The 23,567-nt window shown below is 48.1% G+C and overlaps 1 protein-coding gene across 4 annotated transcripts in view; it reads left to right on the top strand.

Moving 5' to 3' along the window:
* Window positions 1-23,567, top strand: part of DENND5A (DENN domain containing 5A) — an 86,795-nt gene that overhangs the window by 16,449 nt on the left and 46,779 nt on the right. For 2 of the 4 annotated variants that reach the window (XM_031941996.1, XM_031941995.1), the window contains exons 2-4: window positions 17,485-17,556; window positions 18,374-18,483; window positions 22,824-23,484. In XM_031941996.1, coding sequence (XP_031797856.1) covers window positions 17,485-17,556; window positions 18,374-18,483; window positions 22,824-23,484 — 843 coding nt within the window. Of the gene's footprint in view, window positions 1-16,574; window positions 16,889-17,484; window positions 17,557-18,373; window positions 18,484-22,823; window positions 23,485-23,567 lie in introns of those variants that run through there. The other 2 variants (XM_031941998.1, XM_031941997.1) reach the window with 2 other exon arrangements.

The following is a 23,567-nucleotide window of genomic DNA, read 5'->3' as shown; positions in this document are numbered from 1 at the left end:
ATCAAAGGGAGGAAATTTAAGGTCAGTTGTGGGAACTGCAGCTGTTTTGGATTTTAGTTTGGAGATGGTTCTTTCTGAGGCAGGAAAGGGAGAATTTTATGCCAGTGGTTGTCATTGGTAAATTACAGTGGCCATAATTTGTCTTGAATATGGGACAGTCCTTTCTCTCTTGACCACGTGGCATGGCAGCCCAAAGCTATTGGTAGTGAATCCTCCAGCTCCCATCCATCATTGGTCCTCAGATGAGATTGGGATACATAGTGCCCCTGGTGTAACCCACTTTCACTGGGCGGGCCACAGGAACGTTTGGCTCTACTTTGCCCTTTGGGCTAACAAGCTAAGTAAGTCTGGTCAGGAGGTTGCACATTGCTTGGACTTATTGGGTTAGATGGAGGAAGGGCTGAGTGGTTGAAAAGCTAGAATAAGATGTTCATGTCTCGAGAATGTGACTCTTCCAGTTCCATCACCCGCTGTGGCATCTAAGACTCGGATTTTTCAGGTCTTTTTCTGGCCCTTGCAAAGTGTATTAGACTAAGCATGTATTGATTATGCTTGTCAGAGTTCTATAATGATGGGAGGGATTAATTTCAATTCTTTCAATGGAGAAATTAACTCAGAGGTCAAGAGGGTTTGGACACAAGATCCCAAGGGTTTGAGGGACAGCTTCTTGAGGGCTTTGCTGTTCAATCTTTTATCTGCATGTTGCAGTTTCTCTCATTTGATCCTCATGAGAGTTCTGTAAAATAGTGCTATTATTATCCCCAGTTTACAGATGAGAAAATTGTGACACAAGAGGTTCAGTATCTTGTCCATGTACTCATAGTAAGTAAGTGTCTAAGGCAGGATTGGAACTCAGATTTTCCAGACTCCAGGTCCAGTCCCCTTGCCTCTGTGTCACTTTGATGTACAGAGGGGGTGAAGTCTGATCTTAACACTTCTTTTCTAAGTGTGGTTAATTTTTTCCCCCTCTTGTCATTCTGGAGATAAATGTTTAACTTTGATCAGGGATTTGCCGTTCACCACACACAGGTTTGTTGCTGAAGAGTGTTTCCTTTGCTGTGGTTCTTTTTGGGGTGACGTGTTGTTTCTCAGAGGTCTCTTCTTTGAAAGTGGAAAGAAAGCTCACACTGTGGTTTGCTTCTACCAGTCTAAGAGCTTTCTCTTTCTTCCTTCCTTCCACCCCTTCCTCCCTTCATTCAGTGCAAGGGGCTGCCCGCCTCTCTTGGGGCTGCAGTCCTGCAGGTGGGGCTTCTGACTTACTGTGCCCGCCTGAATGAAAGGAAGCTGTGCCCATAAACATGGATCAGGGAAGTGACAAGGGGCCTTTCAGAGTTTTTAAAGACAGGAAGCAAGAGGAGGAAATGATTCAGAGAGACCAGCATTAATTCCAGGATGTGCAAGACAAAAAAAAAAAAAAAAAAGGAAAAAAACCCTCAACCCCAGAACAAACACATGTGTGCCCAGCCTGCCAGCGCCCATTTTGTCAGCTTCTTTGCTTTTCAGTAATACCTGGAGTTGTCAATAATCCCACAATCTCAGTGGGACTTCTAAGCTGACCTTCTCCAATACAAAAGCGTCTAGTTCATAGGATCCTATTTTAGAGGCAAAACGAGTGGATCCTGTCCTTCATTTTTATGACTGGGGATACTGAAGTCCGAAATGACCAACCAGGGCTGCCCAGCAAATTGACGTCAGCTTCAGGGACATCCCTGAGTTTCTTAGTCCTCAGCTCCCCCTCCCCTGTTCTTGTTAGCATTTTCTGATAATGGGAAAGAAGAATTGGGCTGGGAGTATGGAGGGGCCTGGCTTCCAGCCCTGGGGCCCTCACTTTTATTCCATGGAATGTGGCCTGAAGGATCCCTTTTCATCCTGGCACTTGCCCTCCTCCTCCTTCGGGGCAAGCCAGAGAAAGCGTGTGAAAACTTTGCATGACTATAAAGTGCTAGGGAAACCAGAATGTTGCTCTTACTTCAAATCTTCCTTTTCTAAAAATGAGATTTAATTTTGTTGTCATCCTTTGTTTTTAGATTGAGTTAGTTTCTGAATGTATTTATTTTCCTTTCTCTCCCCACCGAACCATCCCCTTGTGATAAAAAATGAAGAGAAGAAAAATAAAAGCAGGTCGGCTGAACTAAGCAGCCTGTCAGTCAATCTGGGAAGCATTTAGTAAGCGCCTACTTGTGTGTCAGGCACTGTGCCAAGTGCTGGGGCCGTTGTAAACTTCTGCCTTGAGGAGCTTGCACTCTAACAGAGAGAGTGCTCCCAGGGGAGGAGGGCCCCATGGGGCCCGGAGAGTGTGTGGGTGTCAGTCTGTTCATTATGCTGGGACACGCTCCTGCGGGGGAGCTTCCCTTTCACTTTCATTAGGGGGAACGTTCTCCCCCCTGACATACAGTGCCGGCAGTGGGGGCCAGCAGACAGCTTTCCCAAGCTGCTGTGGTGATGAGCCGTCTGGGCCCTTCCTGTGCCCTTGGTGAGCCTGTTTGAACCTGACCCAGGCTGGTCTTCATAGGACAGACAGGCACGTCGTCACCAAATTCTTTCCAGCTTGGCCTTGAGTGGCAGAGCCTTCGAGAAGTCAGAGTTGTCTCTGTCTGACAGGGAGGCCGGCGGGATGACTGTTAGCGTCACTCCTGTTCTTATGCTTGTTCTGTAGCTCCATGCCTTAACCTTATGAGGAAGGGGGCTGCTGTAAAGCCAGGGCTCAAGAGTGCTTGGTACCCATGTCTGATAGTGCTCTGACTGTTTTATAGTTCAGCAGAATCTGATCTCAGTCATTACACCTAAATGAGTCTAAATTACTGTTGTTCCGTTGTGTCAGATTCTTTGTGACCCTATGCATCGTACTGTTCATGGGGTTTTCTTGGCAAAGATACTGGTGTGGGTTTGGATTTCCATTCTCTTCTCTAGTAGATCAAGACTTAATAGGTCAAGTGACTTGCCCAAGATCATACAGCTAGTATGTGCCTGAGGCCAGATTTCAACTGGGGTCTCCCTGACTCCTTCTCTATCCACTGAGCCACCTCACACTTAATGTTCCTCAGTCGTTTGTTGTTGGGAGGAAAAGTTTCCTTGCATGGATGGCAGGTGTCTGGAAGCACCTGCTGGTTAGGTGATATACTGCTTTGATAGAGTCTCCATGTTGTTAACCTGATGTTAATCAACCAACTTTATTATTATTTATTTATTATTAGGAATCATACCTACTGTCTACCAGGCACTAACCTGGGTGTGGAGGATATAGAAAAAGAATGAAACTACTCATACTTTTAAATGATCTAATGGATATTTGTAAACCTTTCTTCTTCTTCTTCTTCTTTTTTTTTTTTTAACCATTTGCTTAAGTCTTCTTAGCCTGTTCCACATTTATTTTGTCTTCATGGGTTTTTGTCACATGTTTGCTGAAAGTCATCAATAAATTTCACTGTTCTGCCTGTGAGCAGATTTAAGAATGGTTGGGCTTTATGCCAGGAGGTTACTAGCCCTGTAACAACTTAAAACACAGACAAGCCTTCCTAGATTGTCCGGTGTGAGAAGGACCTTAGAGATGCTCCAGAAGGGGAAATAGAGAGGACCCAGAGATAAATTCTTGGCATTTTGGAAGGGATCTTAGAGATCAAGTAACCCAATCCTTAAATGCAGTTTCCTTGAGAAGTCATCTATCTTTCACTTGAAGACCTCTGCTGATAGGGAGCTCACTAGATCCTGAAGGAGTCCATTTTATTGTTAGGTAACTCTGATTTTTAGGAATCAGTCATTCTGCAAGCATTTTTGAAACCCTTATTATATGACAAGTTCTATATTGGGTTCTGGGCATGAAAAGGCAAAGAAGCTTAACTTTCCACATCAGCTTCCATTCTGACATTCTAGTCAATTCTTTGTTATATAAAAATCTGCCTCATAATTGCCATTAGTCAGTGCTGGGTCTTTCTTTAGTATCTGTCCTAATGCCTGACATGCAGTAGGCCTTCATAAATAATCTGTTGATGATTTGGAACCAAGAAGAACATGTGTGACCCCTCTTATTTGGGGTGATTCTTCAGGAATTTTAGTTGTAAATAATGCTGCCAAGCATGTGTACATTAGTACCTAAGCGTATTTGTGAGCATTCCTTATGCTGATGAATAGATCACTACCCATCCATACTTCCTTCTTCTTCTAGCTCGCTCCTATGTTGTGTTGGGATTTAGAATGTAGGTAGAATGTAGTGCCTTTAGAATGTAGGTTTCTGGAAGCCAGGGACTATATTATTTACTTGTATTTGTAGCTCTAGCCTGGCACATAAAGCATTTATTCACTTCTACGTATTTACTTACCTACTCTCTGCATCTAGAAAATGTGGAAATCATGGGAATTCTCAGCTGCATTATACCTATACAGGTGAAACTTTGAGAGCCAAGGGTAGCAAAGGCCATAGAAGATTTACTTCAGCATCCCCTGAAACAGTGTAAAGCTTAGATGCTTAATGTAAGCATATGCTACATATACATGAATTATTTCCCTAGTTTCTGAGTGCCACAAGCACTTATAGTCAAAAAACTTTCCTTAGTTGTAAAGAAGACCGTAGTTTGCCTGAGGTGCCATGGCTGGTAAGTAGTTTTGGATCCCAAGTCTAAAGTCCTTATCTCGAGATCACTATCTGTGGCTTTGCCCCATCTGACAGTCTTCAGAGCTTCTTAGGACCAGGACTGGAGGGGTCAGCCTAGACATGTAAGAATGGCAGAGCTCCTTTTTTGCACAGTAGCTGAGACCTGTTGGTCTCTGTCAGAGGATATCTCTGTGGATAGCCAAGCGGATGGCATTCCCCTTCAGGCTCCTGTTTTTGTGGTTATGTGGGCCTCAGTGCTGTGTGCAGAGGCCAGAGCCCCTTCTCCCTCTGCTATTTAACTGCCCTGTGACTTCACTGCCCCAGGCACATTTACCTGAATCTTCCTCATGCTGCCTTTCTCACCTGGTTGGCGAGATTGTTTATGGCCTTGGTGGATGATGGAAAAGCACTTCGTTTGAAGCTTGTACATGACATAGTGTGAAGAGAAGGGAATTTGGAATCGGGAAATCTGGGTTCAAATTTGTGCTCTTATACAAATCTCCTCCCTTCTCTGAATCTGTTTCATCTGTAAAATGGGAGTAATGATAATTATACTACTTTCCCTTAGTGCCCTTACAGAAACACGAGAAGCTGGCTAATTGTGTGGTCATGGTGTCTCTGGGTTATTTAGGAGAAGGGAATTCAGCTTAGTAAGTCTTCCTCAATTAAACAACTTTACATTCATTTGGTAAACTTTTGTCAAGCACCTGTTATGTGCCAGAGACTGTGCTCAAATACTTTACAGATTATATTTTATTTGATCTTCAGAACAATCAGCTGCTGTTATCATGGTCATCTTGAAAGTAGAAGAAACTGAGACAACAGGCTAAGAGGCTTCCTCAGGGTACCCTAGTAAGTGTGTGAAGCTGGCGTAGGGGACAAAGTAAAATGGGCTCCTCTGGGTCTGCAAGATCTTTTGGAAGATGGAAGGTGGAGTCATTATGGTACAAGCTTCACTTTGTGACTTTCAGAACAATTGAAGTGGACGCCCTGGGAACTGGGCATGCCATAAACTGATAGGATGGCTCTGTCTATTAGACTTCCTTACCAGTTAAATAGTCTTTTTTGTTTGTTTGTTTTTGGTTATTTTCTTTTTGTGAAACTTCTCCAAATCCTATCTTTGGTCTACAAGTTGGGGAAGGGATATGATATTCAGAAGGTACTGATCCCAAATCCCGGAGCAGAAGAGGTGTTCTTGGAGGGTTTAATGTCCTCTGATCGTGGATTCCAAGTCATCCACAGGCCTTGATGTCTGTGTAAGCAGAGCACAAACTCAATGCTAATTGGGCTTGAACTGGAAAGATTCTGAGTATGAACCCCAGGGATAGTGTATCCGAGGACCACTCTTAGATGGGGGAGGCTGGCCACAAAAGGGAGAATTTTTTCTTTTCTTTTTTGGCCCATAGTACCTTTGAACAGTCTCCTGAAGTGGGGAGAAAGGGGGATGTTTCTAAAGTTTTGAAATGAGAGGGTTTGGACTGGGACATCTGGCCTCTTGGACACTCTGTGCCCTTTTATATTCCCAGTGGCTGTGGGTCTATGACCCTCCTGTACTGCCTGGATGTGAAGCCGCCTTTGTCCAGGATGGGGGACACTGGTCTGACCAAGTGGGTGGGTGAGCCGAGCTCCCGGAGGGCAGGGACCTTGTTTACTTTTTAACATCCCTTGGTGTTTGGAAGAAAATGAGGTTTCTGCAGATCCCATGTGAGGCCTGTGGTGGAAACGGGATTCTGATTATTTTGGGGGAGGGAGGAGAAAACAGATGATTTTGTAGTCGTGGTTTGGTTAGTGAGAGGGTTTCTGTGAATGATAAGTCCGGGCAGGTGTGTTTGGATTGTGTCTAGCCCTTTGAACTCAGTTCTGAAATAGAAGGTGCCCCAGACTTGGAGGCCTCGGTCCGAGCTGGGCCATAGTCTCTGTGACCGGAGGCCGCTCTCTTCCCCTTTGGACCTTGTTCTTCTTGATAAAAGGCAGTGCTTAGTGAGATGATCCTTGGGAGGTTTGTTTCAGCTCTAAATCCTCGGGCCTGGGACTTGGACATTTAGTAAAACACTGTGAGTGAGCACTTGGGTCCTTGGCAGCTAGTATGTGAGTGTGTGTGTGTGTGTGTGTGTGTGTGTGTGAGTGCGTGCTCACACGCACACATCTGTACAGACTGTCCCCGTTAGCCCTGTGGATTCTGCCCTACAACCTCTAGCCTGTTTGGTTCCTTTCTGGGTCAGTGCTCCCTCATTTTTCAGCTGGTCCCTTGCACCGCCTCCAAGTTAGTCTCCCCATTTTTGGCTCCCTCATCTCTCGCCCATCTCCCACTCAGCGAGCAGCAGGTCACCAACTCCCGCCCTTGTTCCGCTGCTTCCTGGTTCCCTTTTGCCTCTGAGATAAAATGCAAACTTCGTGTCGGACATATTTCGTGTGACTCTCACGCATGCATTCTACATTCTAGCCCAACCAGCCTGTTGGGTCCTCTGCTTGTGTGCCTCTGCTTGGATGGTGCCCCCACCTGGGACTCCCCTCCCCTTCATGGCTGTGGTTGGGATGCCTGACCTAGTCTCAGCCCCTCTAGTGCAGTGCCTTCACCAGGTCTTTGCTGGCCTTCCCCTCCCCCAGCATTATATAGTTATTTTGTATTTATAGAGTTGGGAACGTGTTTTTCTCTCCGTAGAACGAACACTCCTCATCTTTGTGTCCCCGGAGCCGGCGCAGTGCCTGATTCCATGCCCAGCCCATAGTGGGGACTTGCTAAGTGCTAATTAAATAGAATTTAGTTCATCCTGCTTTGTAAGCTTTGCTGCTGTGGTGAGAAAAATTCTTATGATGAATATCTCTGCTTTGTCAAAGGTGCTAGAGATGGTTTTTTTCCTGTTTTTCCTAAGAAATTTTAAGACGTAGTAGAAATGATGCTGGATTTGTATTCAGAGCACTTGGAATCAACTGCCCTTGCCCTGCTGTTTATTATGTGGGTGACCTCTTGCCTCAGTTGTCTTTGCCTTTGTTTACCCCTTTGTAAAAGAGATGGTTGGACCAGAAAATCTCAGAGCTTCTTTCTCACTACAAATCTGTGATCTTGTGGAACCTCTTTCCTATATTAAGTTTCCTCAGGAAGTGAGTTTGCTCTGGTTAACTGCCATGTCTTAAAAAAAGAAAAGTCCCAGCTGACACTGGGGTTTTAAGAAGTATCTGGGAGGTCCATCTCCCTGCTTTTAGGCAGGCCACACGGAACTCTTGCCAAGTATAGAAATAGAAAGCCTGCTAGAAAGCAGTCTTTAAAAGCCTTCAGAGGTGGGATTCCACTTTCCAGCTGCTTTAGACTCTGGAGACTGGGCACCTGGGAGAAGTTTTTCTTTACATTCAACCCAATTAAAATGGAACTGAATGTTGCAGACTGCCTGTCCATCCAGCGTAAAGCTCTCCACCTTCAGCATAGTTCATCTCTTTGTACTCCAAGGGTGGCTGGTTGGGGTGGTGGGAAAACTAGAGTGATAGAGGCCTAACGTGGTGAGGGTGGGGAAAGGGGCTAAAGATCATTTAGATGCAGACCCTTTATTTTAAAAGTGGAGCCAACTGAAGCCCAGAAAGCACTTACTTGTCCAAGGTCACAAAAGTAGTGGCAGAGCCTGTCTGAGCTCTGGTCTCTAGACCAAGTCCAGATTATAAAAACTTAAATTACTGTCAATCTTTTATAGATTTCAGACTATACTTTTAAAAAGTAATCTATAATGAATCTAAAACTTTAAGCAAAACCCCCCAAAACCCAACCTATTAAAAAAAGTTTTTTAAGAGAGACTTCCAACATATAGAAACTTTACCTTTTATGATGGCCATAGAGACTTTACTTTTTTGTGTCCCAAAGAGTGTCTTAGACAGCTGGACACTCTTAGCCCATCCTATACCTGACCAAAAAGCTGCTAATCCTAGAGCATCCCCACCTAGTGGCCATCCAGCCTTCACTTACAGACCTCCAAGCAGCAAAGGACCCTAACTACTTCCAAGGAAGCCCAAGATGTCATGTCAGAATATGCCTCTCTGTAACTTCTACTCTTGGAGGCCCTTCAAATACCCAAAGACATTAATTGTTTTTAGGATTATTTTTATTTTGAAATGAACACCAAATAAAATGAGCATTTCTAAATACCTGGTAGAACAGAGAAAAAGAGATTTGTATGAGAAACTGAATGTTTTGTAGTTTGTTTTTCTTTTTAAACATATCAATTCAACATGTCACTTTCTAAGTTGTTCTGCTTGCTTTCGGTTCACTTGAAGACATTTATCATATTCCTCTGGTGCTTCTCCAGGCTGCACATCCTCAGTACCTTGTATGGCATATCTTTGAGACCTTTTCCTGTTCCGTTTGGGATCTTCTTAAGGGATCCTCTCCTATTGACACTTTGGCTGGGTGAGAAGCATTCCCCATAGCCTTCTTTGTGTTAATTTTTGCTTCTGGAAGTGTGTGTGGAGAATGATACATAAGGGAGAGGAAAAGGGATTTGGGACGAAAGTGTAGAGCCTTGAGATTGAAGGGTTATAATAGTTAGCATTTATATAATATATAATTGAGGTTGCTGTTTTTGATCTTCACAAGAGCCCATTGAGATAGGTGTTATTATTTCTCATTTTACCTAGGAGTTTGAGAGAGGTCAAGGAGCTTTTTCAATGTTACATAAGAAGTAAGAGTCTGAGGCAGGACCTTCTGGATTCTCTGTTCACTAAGTCAGAGTATATGGTGGTGTGCCTCTTTCCTTCAGCTTGCCTATGAGTTAAGGGAAAGGTAGTTACTGCTCAGGAGCTAGAGCTACATCCCAAGTAGATTGGGACGCTTCCTTCATAGACTAGATTGGATTCTTTGAGGGCCATGGAATACCAGAGCTGGCAGAGACAGAGAAACCATCTACCCATTTCACAGATGGGCAAACAGTACAGAGGGGAGAAATGACCTCCTGAAGCCATTCTGAAGTGAATTCTGAAGCTGGTTTACTTTTTTCCCTGGAGGCCTTCTCTTTCCTCATAGGAAACTGACCTTTCTTTCCTAACTGTGGTTGATAAATAAAGGATGAGCTGGTCTGACTTGTGGCCAGTTTGCCCCAAAGAATGCTGCTTGGTTTTCCAAGACTCTTGTGACTGACCCACGGGTCACCTGCAAACATTGTATATGGCGGTAGAATAAGGGCACCCGGGAAGGAAGAGGCCCTCCTCCTGGGCCTTAGCAAGTTGCTTCCTGTCAGTTAATTTTCCCACTCCCTTTGTGAGTATTTTGTGGTGGTTATTCATAGAAATGATGGGTTTTTTAAAGGTATCAGACTGGGGCCAGGAGTTTTTGTGGTCGGCTGTCTAGGCCCTCCCGGTACCCTGAAGAAAGCCTGGTTCAGGCTTCCACTTGCCTCTCCCTACTGACCTGACCTCCTGGGTCCAGGCCCTTCTTCATTCTCTCTCCTGAGCTGGGCCCCAGTGGCTCTCCCTGAGCCAGGATGCTCGGCTCTGGCCCTCCTTGGGCTCCTGCCTGAGACCCTGGACCCTGATGGGTCGCTTTTACCACAGGGTGCCAGAGCCGGCCCCCCCAAAGCAGGGTGCCCCAGGGCCTCCCCCTCCCCGCACAGGCTTCCATATAATACATCTGTTGTGGCTGGCTCTGCCCTGAAGTCTTGAGCAGCTCCCGTTACTGGACGTGCTGGTGACCAGTGTCCCTTCTGCCTTCTTCATCCTCTCTCATATTGCTTCCTCTGACTTTGCTTCAGCTGAACTAGACAACCCCTGCCTCCGGATCACGCTTGGGATTGCTGTTCCCTTGACTTTCCTCCCACTGCTTTCTCTTCCTGAAATACCCTCTCTCCTGCTTTCCCACATCATATCTGTCCCCATTCTTTCAAGTCTAGCTGCATTCTCACCTCCTACAGGAAGCCTTCCCGGATGCCTCCGTCCTTACCACTACTGACCTTTCCCTCCTTTTGCCCTTAGCTCTGGGCCTCCCCAAGGACTGCTGTAAATTAGCCTGCACTGTAACTTACGGGGGGGGGGGGGGCTGTAAGGTCTGTGGGATCTTATGCACGCCTGCCCTCCCGGAAGGCCCAACACAATGCTTTGGACCCTGTGGGGGCTTCGTAGATGCTTGTGGCTCTTGTGGTTTCTGCTGAAGTCTTGCTGGTAGAACTCCAGCCCGAGGTGGGGGCTCTTTCTCCTGTGTCCCTGAGCAAGACCAGGGTCCTAGGAAGGACTGTGCCGCTTCCTTCTTCGGGGGCAGCTGGGTGGTTCAGTGGGCAGCGCTGGGTCAAGCGTCATGGCCTCAGACCCTTACTGGCTGTGTCATCCTGGGCAATGTCGCTCTGTCGGAGCTTCCTCTTCTACAAGGTGGGCCTGCTAGGAGCCCCTCCCTCCCGGGGTGGTTGTAAGACCGAATGAGAAGGGTGAGACAGTGTATGTCTGGCAGGGGTGAGCACTCTGTGAATGTTAGTGAGTGTCATTATTACTCCTGGCTCACCAGGACCCGTGGGTGTTCCCTGGCCAGTTCATCCTTTGCCAGGGGCCACTGGCTGGGCTTGGGTCATCTCCTGTGATTTCCCCTGAAGCCGTATAAAGAATGGAGCCACCTGTGGGGCTCATGCCTTAAAGGAAGGGGGACCCAACTTTCCTTCCGCCCTGCCCTGATCCCCAGGGCTCCAGGGTAGGGAAGAAGAGGGGACTGCATTTGTCTCCTTGGATCACGGCCACTGTGGCCGCAGCTGCTCCAGCCATTACAGCAGCTTGTCTGGGAGGAAAAGAGTCATGTTCATGAGCCCCTTGTTTTGAGAGCCTGATGTTGACTTGACACTGGGTGTGTGCTCATTGAGACAGACGGAGCCCCTTGCTGGGCTGACTGTCTGCTCTGACTTGAGGCCTCTGAATTCACTTGTGATTTGTTAAGTGCGGTTCGGAGTCCCTCTGAAGCATGAGGTATGAGGCCCTCTTTAGACAGGCCGCGCTATGGGGACCAGTTAAATCTTAGTCAGTGTGTGGGGCTCTGGGGAAGACAATGAGCCCTCGGGGCTGGAGGCCAGAGGAGGCTCTGGAAGCCAGGTGTCTTTTCAGGGCTGCTGTTGTTATCTGAGGGGACCCTTTGTGGCCAGAGGCCTGGAAGCTTCTGTCTGGGGCTCATGCTCTGGACCAGCTGTGGCTGCTGCTGTTGTTTGTCCATTCTTTCCCACAAGTGTTTATTTAGTGCTTGTTGAATTGCTGGGGATGTAGTGAGGGAAAGCAACCAGCCCTGCTCTCAGGGAGCTTCCAGGATGTTACCATTTCCAGTGCAGTTTCAGAGATGCTGATTTGGGAGTCATCCTGCATGAGGGCCCGAGCTGAGTGAGACAAGCAGCTGTTTGGCCTCTGCTAGCCTTCTCCTGTCAGCCTGGGGACTGCTTCCCTCTCTGCAAGTGTTTGGGAGAGCCTCTGGAGACGTGCCTTCTCAGAATCCTGGCTTTAAATGCATAAAATAAAATCCATAGGATGACAGTTGAAATATAGATATTGAAAGACGACAAATTCAAGTTCATGGACTGCAGGTAAAGAATCTAAATTGAGGAGAGATCCCAGAGAGATTCAGCAATCACTAACTTGACAATCTTACTATCCTTGACCAGGTTCCTTCTCCTCTCTGAAACTCAGTTTCTTGATCTGTGAAATGGGGGTAATAATGCAGACCTTAGTTTGAGTCACAGGGTGTTTTTGAGGAAACCCTGAAATCCAGAAACTTGAGCTGCTAACATGAGATCAGATAACAGATATGAAAATGTTTGGTTAAAAACAAAGCACTGTACAAATTGTAGTGAGAACTTTATTTCAAGTAGATGGAGTTTCAGATGTTGCCCTCACAATGGCTCTATAAGGGATGTAGGTCAGTTATTATTTACTTCATCTTATAGATGAGGACAGTTAAGATCACAGAGGCTGTCTTAGGACTCGAACCCCAATCTTTGGGAATTCAAATGCAGCCCTTTTCTTATTAGTACCATGATGCTCCTCCTCATAAGCAGCAACAGCACCTTTTCACAATGTGTAGTGTTTTAAGGTCCACAAAATAAGAAATTATTATTCCTCTTTTTAATGTTTTTAAACTATGACACCATTTCTATAGCATTCTAAATAATGCTCAAGAAATAGAGAACAGCGTGAAGAGGTTTGTAAATTATTTAAAGGAATTCCAGAAATTTCACAACCTTTTGAGGAGGAGAATTCATTTCAGTTCAGCAGGCATTTGTTGAGTGTTGGCTATTGAGCACTGTGCTGACCACTGGGGTTACAAAGATGAAAATAAAGGAGTCCCTTTCCTCATAGAACTTAGACTGTGGAGGAAAACTGACTTGTCATTTCTCCAAAACCTTGACAGATGCTCCTTCACCTCACTCAGAGAGATGGGGGAGCAGCACTGACCTGTGTCAAATGGCAAAACAAGGGGGACCAGGGACCACTAGTTGTGTCTATGCTGCTGTCTTTGAAGCCTATTTATGGAGACCTACAGATAAATCTTCACCCTCTGCTGGGGTGGTCCCTACTCCGGTCAGTTGGTGTGACTTTGGTTTTGTAGGGCATGGTGTGACAGACTTGACTTGTTATCAGGCTGTCTTGGACCGAAGGTGGTTAGTTATGAATGCCCTTTCCATCCCTCTCTCCTCCTTGGATTTCCTCCTGAGAGGGATTCCAGTAGCAGAAGTAGAGCGTGATTCCCATGAAGAAAAACACAATTATGTAAATCCCACTGTAGGAGATGAGTCAGGGCACCCCCACAGTTATTCTGTCCTTGAGTTGAATTTAGAGTAAGGATCTGTGGGTTTGAGGAGAGAACTTTCAGTTAAGCTCTAGAAATCCCAGGGATTCCCAGAGTGGGGTCTGTTGGGGCCACAAACTGGTTAACCTTCTAAATGAGGAACAGAGATAAAGAAATTACTTTTACTGTTTGCAGTTCCATTTATTTTGATGTCCTGAGTTATAGCAGCTTGAGAGTTGGGTACAGGAATATTTATTTCCATCACAGAATGTTTAGAGCTGAAATGACATGCAATCCACTATTTACCGGACAGGCTGTCCTTCTGTGCTATGATAAGAAGATCCATTCAGCTTCCACGTGGAAGAAGACCTTTAGTGATGGGGAATTCATGGAGTTGTAACTAGGGCAGGGCCATCAGACCTTTTCCTCAGGTTTACTGATAATTGTGACAGTCCTTTATCAGGGCAGAAGCAGAGCTTAATGTCAGTTTCATAAAACTGATGAGTCCTGAGGAAGCTCTCAGGTACTGGGCTTCCTTCCTAGCCAGACCACCTTCCTCGCTCCCCTTCTTCCTGAGCCTGCCCCCAAGGGCTTTGTCCCAGCTTCTCGGAGGCTTTGTCCTTGTGTCACTTCACCCAAGTGATAACTTGCCAAGATGCTTAGTTATGGCGGAGGGAACCCACTGGCTCTTGAAATCGCTCTACATTTTTGGGCAGCTCTCATTGTTATGACTTTTTCCCCGTTAATTGAAACGAAATCTGCTGTTCCTCTGAACAGAGCAGGACCAGATGAGTTTCTCTTCTGTCTGATAGGCCTTCATAAAAAAATACTTAGCCAGGAATCCTATTTCTTTTAAGTCTTTCTTCTCCAGGACAAACACGTGCCCTTTGTCTCAGGGATCCTTGTTTGGCCTGCTTGCCACCATCCTGGTCATTTTCCTCTGGACACACTCCAGTTTGTCAATTAGGATAAAAACCCTTCTGTTCTCTATCAGCTGCAAGATGCACCCGGCTACTTTGTACAGCTTTTACACCCTTTCCTAAGTGAAGGAGATCAGGTTTCTTCTTGTTGACTTTGTCTGACAGTTTATAAGAAATTTCTGCACGTTCTGAGGGTGTTTTTGTCTCCATCCCTGAGCACTGGTGGAGGTGTGTGTGATGGCATCGGGTGTCATGGTATCTCTGCAGGCATCTTTGGGCCCTCCGGGGTCTGGCTGGTTCAGAGGTCCTTCCCTCTGCTCCTTTCTGTTTCCAGGTGGCAGCTGGGTAGTAGGATGTGGCTGTGTCTCAGCCTGCCTGGATGAGGGGAGACCCTACTAAGAGAGTCTGCTTCAGCCTGAACCCAAGGCTCATCCAGGAATAGCTGGGAGGGGCCTTGGGATACCTGAAGCTGGCAGATCCTGGCCCACAGACAGGAGGGGCCTTGGGAGATGAGATGTTAGAATTGGGAGAAACCTCAAGAACACAGGACAAAGCCTCCAGAGCCACGAGAGATCTCGGCGTTTGGGACTTTTGGAAACCATGTTGTTCAGGCTTTTGTTTTTTTCAGGGGGAGAAATTGAGGACAAGAGAAGGCAGCTGCTTTGCCCAAGGCCATAGTGAGCTGGTGGCACACAGGGTACTAGAAGTTGGAGGGAGTTAGGGCCAGGAGGCCCAGGCATGGAGTCCGGAGAGGAGTGCAGACTCAGGTTGTTCCACTTACTGGCTGCTCCATCTTGGCCGGATTGCTTCCCTCCTCTGCACCTCGGTTTCCTCCTCTGTGAAATAGGGGTGTGTGTGTGTGACATGGTCTCTAAGGGAGAGGGCTCTTTCTTCTGGGACAGGCTGCATCCTATCAGTGGAGAGCTGGCCAGCTGGGGATGAGTTTACACCCACGGGAGCACATGGCACAGCCTCCATGGGCATGAAGGGAGGGGCTGGCACCTCCTCCAGAGGGGGTATCTGTACAATGTGGTCTTGGTCAGGGAGCCCCCACACTACTGACATAATCATAATAAGCAATTGTTAACATGTTTTGTACATATTATATGCTAAGGTTCTACCTAGGTTATCTCATTTGACTCTCACAGCAGCTCTGTTGAAATAGATGCTATTTATGGCTGTTTTCAAATGAGGAGACTGAGGCAGATAGTGTGAAGTGACTTGCCCAGGGTCACGCAGTTAGTAAGTATCTAAGGTCAGATTTGAACTCAGGTCTTTGACTCTAGGCCTGATTTTGTCTCCATTGTACTCCTTGGCTGTCTCTTAACATCATGGGTAACTAGGTGATCCCAGGTACGCTGACTCAGCTTTAGGTCCAAGCCCCTTCTTGCAGTTCTTGGAACCAGTTCAGTTGGTGTTCCTCAACTTGGCCTTGGAAACACCCAGCTTAACCCACCTCCTATTTCTGGTATTGTTCTGATTCTTCATCTGCTCCCTTGACTCATATACTCTGGATTTCCCCCAGTTTCCACATGCTCTTTTCCCTGCCCCTGCCTTTAATATTTCCCTAGTGGGCTGTTGACCTCAGGCCTTCCATTCTGGGTCAAGTGGAGAAACCCATTCCTCTCCCTCTCTCAACTCTCCCTTAACTTACGGGGAATAAGAGGCAGGGGCAGTGAGAGGAGAGAAGTGGGAACTGGACCCCTCCTCTGTCCCTCCACATAGCCTTTGGACAGTGATGGTTGGAGAGAAAGGAAACCGGGGTCACCTCTTTGGGGGCATCAGGATGGATGCCTGTGTTGTTTTGAAATAAAACTTTCTTCTGCTCTCACTATGCCCAGAGACAGAAGCTCCTAGGACCGTGCACAGGAGGATGCGGTATTTGCATTTTTTGGGGGGGTCCAAACATGTGATTTCAGTGGTTAAGAAACTTCCTCCTATCAGTGCAGATCGGGACCTGCTCAGCAGCTCACTGACTTAGAGAACTGCATTTCTTAATGTCTTTAAAAAAATTTGAGCTAGGTTTTGGAAAAAAGTGCAATTATTAGAAAGATTTTCCCCTCCTCCCAATCCTGTAGTGTGCTTGGGGATGTAGAGGTATGTGCTCTTCCTTAATCTCTCTCTCTCTCTCTGTCTCTCTCTCCACATACACGCCTGTATTTGCATGTGTGCACATGAGCACATAGCACGCTGCCCCCTTTCAGAACCGAAGCCACTTAAAATACTTGTTCTGAGAATGAGCCCACACTGCTGTCCCTGGGACTCCTAAATGCCGCCCCCCCACCCCCCGGGGCCGAGCACACAGGGCTCCCCAGGGCGGCCGCTGCAGGTGTTCCTGAAAGCCCTGGGCCGAGCTCTCGGCCGCACGTGACCCCTGGCTGATTCCGCTCTGGGCCTGCTGTAATTTGCCACCATTGTTGCCACAGCTGTCTGCAGCTGTGTGCTCATTCTGCCTGTCCTTGGCAGTGAAGATTACCCAGTTTATTTTGAGGCATGAAATTTCCCGAAATGGGAGATTTCAGAAGAACTCAAGCAGAAGGGGAAGAATAAAAAAGCACTTGGAGCTCTGGAAGTTGGTCTGTGACAGAGGTCTGGGCGTCACAGGGACCCATGGAGCCCTTCGCTTCTGTCGTGTTAGAGGTCGCGGAGAGAGAGGTTGATTTTTCCATCTTCATGGAATAAAAGAAAGCAGGGCAAGGTTTGGGTTCAGGGAAAGCAAGCTCTTCCCCATTCCAGGGGTGGTGGGTGTCTGGCCCAGGCAGCCGCACCCTCACTATCCCTCCAGGGGGTCCGGGCGGCTCCAGCCCATAGAATTCTTGCTGTCCCGGGTCAGGCTGGCAGGCAGCTCATGAAGGGCTGTCCCCAACTCCGCTCTGAGGCTGGGCCTCTTCCTTTGGCCAGTCCTGGCTTCCTGCGTATCGGCTCCTGCTCCTGGCTCATGGTTTCTCTCCTTCCTGGGTCATCTGTGGGTTTCCCTGGGCTCTTGGGCTTCTCCCTACCCGCCGAGTCCTTCCCTGCAGATGGCGTGTGTGTGTGTGTGTGGGGGGGGGGGAGCGGGCTGCTGGTCAGCTGGGGGGCGTCTGTCCTGTGGGTCTCAGGCTGGGGAGGGAGAGCTGGGTCCTTCCGGAGAGGTGAGAGGCCTAGGAACCCCGTGGCTGGCCCAGAGTCGGACGGCAGTCTGGCTGTGTTTGGCTGTCACCCCTCGTCCCTCTATGCTCTTGTAACATTCTGTTGTTTCATTTGTCACCTAGCTTTATGCCAGTACATACGGGCTTCTAAAGCCAGGGATGGCAGCAGCCCTTTCATTGCCAGTACAGCAGAAGGTAAAGACCAGCTTGGCCCAGAATGACCAGAGCTTTCTGGTGGTTCTTGTAGGTGGCTCTCTGTAATGTCTTGTGCCCTTTGACCTTCTAACTTTCCAGCTCCTCTGGGAACTGTTAATCTGCCTCTCTCTAGGTGGCGGGTGCTCTAATGCTCTTCCTTCTGTTTCTGTATTTACTTAATAATTTTTAAGTTTCAAAAGCCTCTAACCCAAGTGGGGAGGGGAGACAAGAGAGGAGTTCATGGGATTTCATGTTTCTGAATTGATAGGATGCCTTACTTGATTTGCTTATTAAAAAAAAAGACAGCACACCAAAAATCTGTTTTTCTGTAACTCTTGTATCTTTTTTGTCTCTTTGTGCTTTTCGGAGATGTTAGAAATGCAGATTGCATTAGGGTGCAAAGCAAGTTATTGTTTTGCCCTGTCACCAGCGCAGTACCAAACAAACACGAACCAGCTTCGAGCAACTTGCCTTCCCTGGGATTGAGTTTCCTTCATTCTCGTAACTATCCTCTGTCATCCCTATCTTTTCTATACCAAAAAAAAAAAAAAAAAAGTAATGAGAACTACTGGGTTTGTATTTATCTTCCCACTGTAAAGAAAAGCACAGACAGATAGCAGTGTCCTACATAACCGCTGCTAAACCGTTTCTGCTTCCTTCCTGCCCTAATCACCTCGCTGCTCTCCTTCTTGCCTAGATGCTGGCCCACTAACCCTGCTGCCTTCCTTCCTCTGTCTGGCTATGCGGCCCGCCTTGGGCCCCTGGCAGCCCCGAATGAACTCTTCAAGACTTTTTCACCATCTGTTTTTCCCCCCAGGAGAAAATTTTGAGCAGACACCCCTGAGACGGACATTCAAATCTAAGGTTCTTGCCCGATACCCTGAGAATGTAGAATGGAATCCTTTTGACCAAGATGCGGTGGGAATGGTGAGTATGAGCCTGGAGAGCTTTGGAGACTCCAAGCCGAGGTTGCGGGCTTGGAACAGTGAAAGCTGAGCTGGCTGTAGTAATTGGAGAAAGAGGAGGGACCTGAACTGCCCAGACGCCCCTGGGTTGCTGTGACCACAGACCACATCTGTTGAGGGTTGACACATGCTGACCCAGATACAGTCTGCAAACAATTGCAGGTAGCTTGGCCAGATGATTCGGGGCCTGGTCCTGCAGTTGAGAAGCAAGCCCTGGGTTCAGCTCTTACCTCAGTGACATCTACTGGGCAAGCTCTTCCTCCTTCATGACCATAACCAACAGAGCACTGGCTCCTCTGCACCAGTGATGATGGTCAGAAGTCTGGATCAGAACCAGAGCATAGTAACAAATGACAGCTTAAAAATGCCTGTGGAATAGAGGGGTATCCAGGAAGTGCCTACTGGGTGCAGGCCCTGGGGGAGATGCAAATCTTAGAGACAATCTCGTCCATGCTCTGCTGTATCTCACAGACTCGTGGAGGGGGCGGGTGTGGGGGAAACAGAACAGGACACAAAACACTGGAGTATGGAATAATATCTAGCATGGATTCCTAGGATTGAAAGATGAGTTTACAGGCTAGCTAGTACAAGCCCCTACCCAGGGACAAGTCCATTCTACAACACCCCCTACAAGTGGGGACCACCCAGCTGCTTCATGAACACTTGTACTGATGGGATGTCACTCTCTTATAACTGGAACTCCTTCCTCATTCTCTTGTTGTACCACTCCCATAGTACCTTAGTGCCCAGATTCTTCAACCCCCATATGGGGTCTTGTAACTGAATGTGTGGGTCACAAAATTATATATTTTATGTCTATATTAGCAGCCATGTTTTATTTGTATAGTTATTTTATATACCTATATACTTGAGGTCACATAAAAGTTTCTTGGGAGAAAAAGAGTTGTGAGTGGAAAAAGTTGAAGAAGCACTACCATAATGGAGTGGGAAAAGTGCTGGATTTGGGGTCAGACCCCAAGTTAGACTCCTGGATCTGGCCACTTAGCCAGACTCCCTCCCTCTTGTGACTTTGGGGAAGGTATTTCCCCTCTATAGGCCTCAGTTTCCTCATCTGTAAAAGGTAAGGAGTTTGGACTGGATGACCTCCCAGATTTTTCCTAAGTCCATGAGCCTATGAAAGTTCCTTCCTTTATTGAGCTGAATTCAGCCTTTTTATTTATACCAGGATTTTTCTTTTGCTTTTTGTGTGCTGGATCTGTTGGGCAGTCTGGTGAAACTTGTCAACTCTCCTCAGTCATGTTTCTAAATGCATAAAACAAAGTACTCAGGATTATCCCCCCCTCAAAAAATGATACTGAAATTCACTTACTTAAAAAATTTTTTTTAAAGGTCATAGACCTGAGGTTCAAAACTCTTGCTTCACATCTATTTCTCTTGGCTCAGTACTGTTCTCTGGGCTAACCAGAGAACAATCCTCTTCCAAATGATGGTTCTTCCAGCCTTTGGAGGTGGGATTGTGATCCTTCCTATCTTCTCCAGGATAATGTTTTCTGACTGTGTCATGTGAACGTCAAATCATGTGGAGCTTCCCCCCTTCCCCACCTTGTCTTTGTGTATCACAGAACAGCTGAAATGGAAATCTTAGCCTTATCAACCCTCTGGATGACTTTTCATGGCTGATATATAATACCATCATCACATGTGTGAATAAGCATGAGAGGCAGTGCGGTCTAATGGAGGGAGAGTTGCTCCTAGAATTGGGAGGACCCCTGAGCCGTCCCAGTGTGTGACCCTCCCAGTTCTTTGTGGCCGCTCTCTGAGTTTAAGTCGCAGACCCCCTTCCTCTGTGTTGTGACTCTGGTTCCTCATAGACCCTGAGAGGCAGACTGTGCAAGGGACTAGAACCTCCGTTTCACACAGTGGAGGAGACTCAGCTGCCAGAGTAGGCGGTGTCTGCCCCGGGATCTGGCCTGGTGGTCTAGGTCTCCCGTCCACCAAGGCCGTGACTGACCAGGACGCACAGTGGCTCTGGACAGCCCGATTCTTGGCCATCGAGGACAGAGCCTGACTCCGGGCATTTGCTTCCAGAACAGCCTGTCCTGGCCCTGAGCAGGCTCATAATGTCTCCTTGTAGGCCGGAGAAGGGGAGAAGCCGGCCATTGGTCCGGATGCTCCTCAGTGGCTGAGGTCCCTCTCCTAGAGAAGAGAGGCACATTTTCCTCTTCCCTATTCTGTTATCTTTTTGCTTTTTACAGAATTGACTCACAATTTAAAAAAAATCAGGGGCTGCCTTCAGGATGGCCCCAGCCCTTTGGCTTTGGCCGTGGCTTTTTGTCTGGCCCCGTTCCTTCCTCCACCTGACTGCTCCCTTCCAAAGGCTGTGTGAGATTGTCATCTCCTCCCCACATGTGATCTGTTTGCAGCGTTTTGTAGCTCGTGAGGGAAACAGATATTCTGCCTGCCTCTGGCGGGGCAGGAGGAGGGGGATGGAGTTTCTGGACTTCCTCCCCTCCCATCTTAAACAACTGTTGTTCCACTGGAGCCATGGCTATTTGGGGAGAAGCGTAGTGAGCTGTGGGTCTCCCCCTTCTCAGTCAGGGCTCCCTGCAGAAGAGGGTTTACGGAAGCCTGGGGGGTAAAGGCAAGCCCCCAGAAGACGGATTGTTTAATGGAAGGGCAGCTGAGTTAGGGAGGATGCTCAGGGCGTGTGGTGTCAGCGCGGGGCTGAGGAGCAGCTGTTCTGGATGTGCACGGCCGGGCTTTGGCTGCCCACATCCTCGAGCTTTGGGTTTGGGTGGGGAGGCGGGGGCTTCTCAGGTGCTTCGGCTTACTCTGAAAGATGACACAGGGAAAGCTGCTCCAGGCCATGCTGCCTGAGGCTGGATCTGTGCACCTGGAGAGGGTCTCTGCTTGCCAGGGACACCCCGAGGGCCTGTGGCCTCTCTCCCAGCATCTCTTAGGTGCTTGTGGATTCCTGGCAAGTGAGCTCCTAGGAGGGAAGCAGCGAGCCCAGGGCCCTGGAGCCCAGCACATGCTCAGACTCTTTGTTCAGCGCACGTGCATAGATCCAGACACACACACACATTCCTCCATTGATATTCCTAGGTGTGTATACAGAGATACATAGAGCTTAAATCCCACTACCTCCTTGAAACATTCAGTGGTTCTTTTGGCCAAAAGTCAGCTCCTCTTCTCATGTTTCTTTTTAAAACTTGATTTTTATTTTTGTTTTAACATCATCTAGATTTATTTCCTTCCCCCAATCCGTAGCTATCACCTATCAAAGAAAAAATTCTTAAAAAGAAATTTGAGGAATAAGAGAAAATCCTTAAAATTTATCAATGTTTTGACAAAAAAATCTGGTTCTTTATGCAGAGTTCCATATCTGTGGACCTCCACCTCTGCAAAGGAACCAGGAGAGGAGTCATCTGGTATCCCTTTGTGGGGGTCAATCTTACCTTTGTCATTTTGGGGGGCATTTCATTCTTTGCATTCACATCGTTGTCCCTATGTGTATTGTGTCTTGGCTCTGCTTCCTTCCCTCCGCATGCGAGTTCTTGTAAGTCTTTACAGGCTTCTCTGTTTGTCCTTCCCTCTGGCCCAGCAATAATCCAGTGAAAAGCCACCGTTCTTCTCTTTCTTAGCGCCCTTTGTTCAGGCCTCTTCTTTGCCCTCACTACATTTTTTGTGTTGCTATTCCGTCTCATTCCCCACTCTCGCTCTCAGCTACATCTTTCTTTGGTCTTCCAGGGCCAGGCGGAGGGTTTCGCACCTAGCTGGTGCTTAATAAATGTTTGTTGGTGTAATAAACTCATCCCACCGGCACCCATACAAACCCTTCTTAAACATACATAATACACATGTACTAGTCTCATGCAAATCGACTCCAAGTCTCTGGGAAAATCTAGAAAAATTCCCTGGTGCCAATTTCAAGAACATTCTGGGTCATGAGACGTTAAACCCCGAAGCTTCGGGCCCACAGAGAGTGCATTATTTTATTATTCTTGTTTTTGTAGACAGGCTTGCAGATAATTGTCTGGGAACACATACTCATTCTGACTTTGGGATTTCCAGCCGCGGCAATTGTCACCACTCTTCCCACTAACTCGTGGGTGTCAAGCTCACGGAATACCGAGGCTGAAAGATAGAACGATGGGTCCACCACAGGGAGCCAGTGCGGGGGAAACCCCAGAAGAACCTGGGGGGGGTCTTTGAGAAGCCAGGCCACAGGAGCAGTCACGAGCCCCCCCAGGCTGCCTTCTGAGCTGTCTCTGGGGTGCCTGGGACGGAGCCATCGGGCCGTGGCCCTGCCCCTGCTCACCCCGGCTTTTTCTTTCGCAGTTGTGCATGCCCAAAGGGCTGGCGTTCAAGACGCAGGCTGATCCCAGGAGCCCCCAGTTCCACGCCTTCATCATCACGCGGGAGGACGGCTCCCGGACGTTCGGGTTTGCCCTCACCTTTTACGAGGAGGTGACCAGCAAGCAGATCTGCAGTGCGATGCAGACGCTCTACCACATGCACAACGCCGAGTACGACGGGCTCCGCGCGCCCGCTGCCAACGGCCGCGAGGGCGGCGCGCCCCAGGACGGCTGTGACGGTGCGCCCGGCTCCAAGCTGCAGCGCTTCAACTCGTACGACATCAGCCGGGACACGCTCTACGTCTCCAAGTGCATCTGCCTCATTGCGCCCATGTCTTTCATGAAGGCGTGCCGGCGGGCACTGGAGCAGCTCCACCAGGCCGTGACCTCCCCGCAGCCCCCGCCGCTGCCCCTCGAGAGCTACATCTACAACATCCTCTACGAGGTGCCCCTGCCCCCGCCGGGCAGGTCCCTGAAGTTCTCCGGCGTCTACGGGCCCATCGTCTGCCAGAGGCCCAGCACCAGTGAGCTGCCGCTCTTCGACTTCCCCGTGCGCGAGGTCTTCGAGCTGCTTGGCGTGGAGAATGTGCTCCAGCTCTTCACCTGCGCCCTGCTGGAGTTTCAGATCCTGCTCTACTCCCAGCGTAAGTCTGCGTGCCACTCCCTGTGCCGCCTCCCACGCGCTCCTTGCCCATCCGGGGCTCCCGTGGCGGGGGGTGAGGGTTGG

The sequence above is a fragment of the Sarcophilus harrisii genome, chromosome 6, assembly GCF_902635505.1.
Source record: "Sarcophilus harrisii chromosome 6, mSarHar1.11, whole genome shotgun sequence".
NCBI classification, from domain to species: Eukaryota; Metazoa; Chordata; class Mammalia; order Dasyuromorphia; family Dasyuridae; genus Sarcophilus; species Sarcophilus harrisii.
Note: the sequence above shows the minus strand (reverse complement) of the source record. Positions and strands in the feature narration are given on the sequence as shown.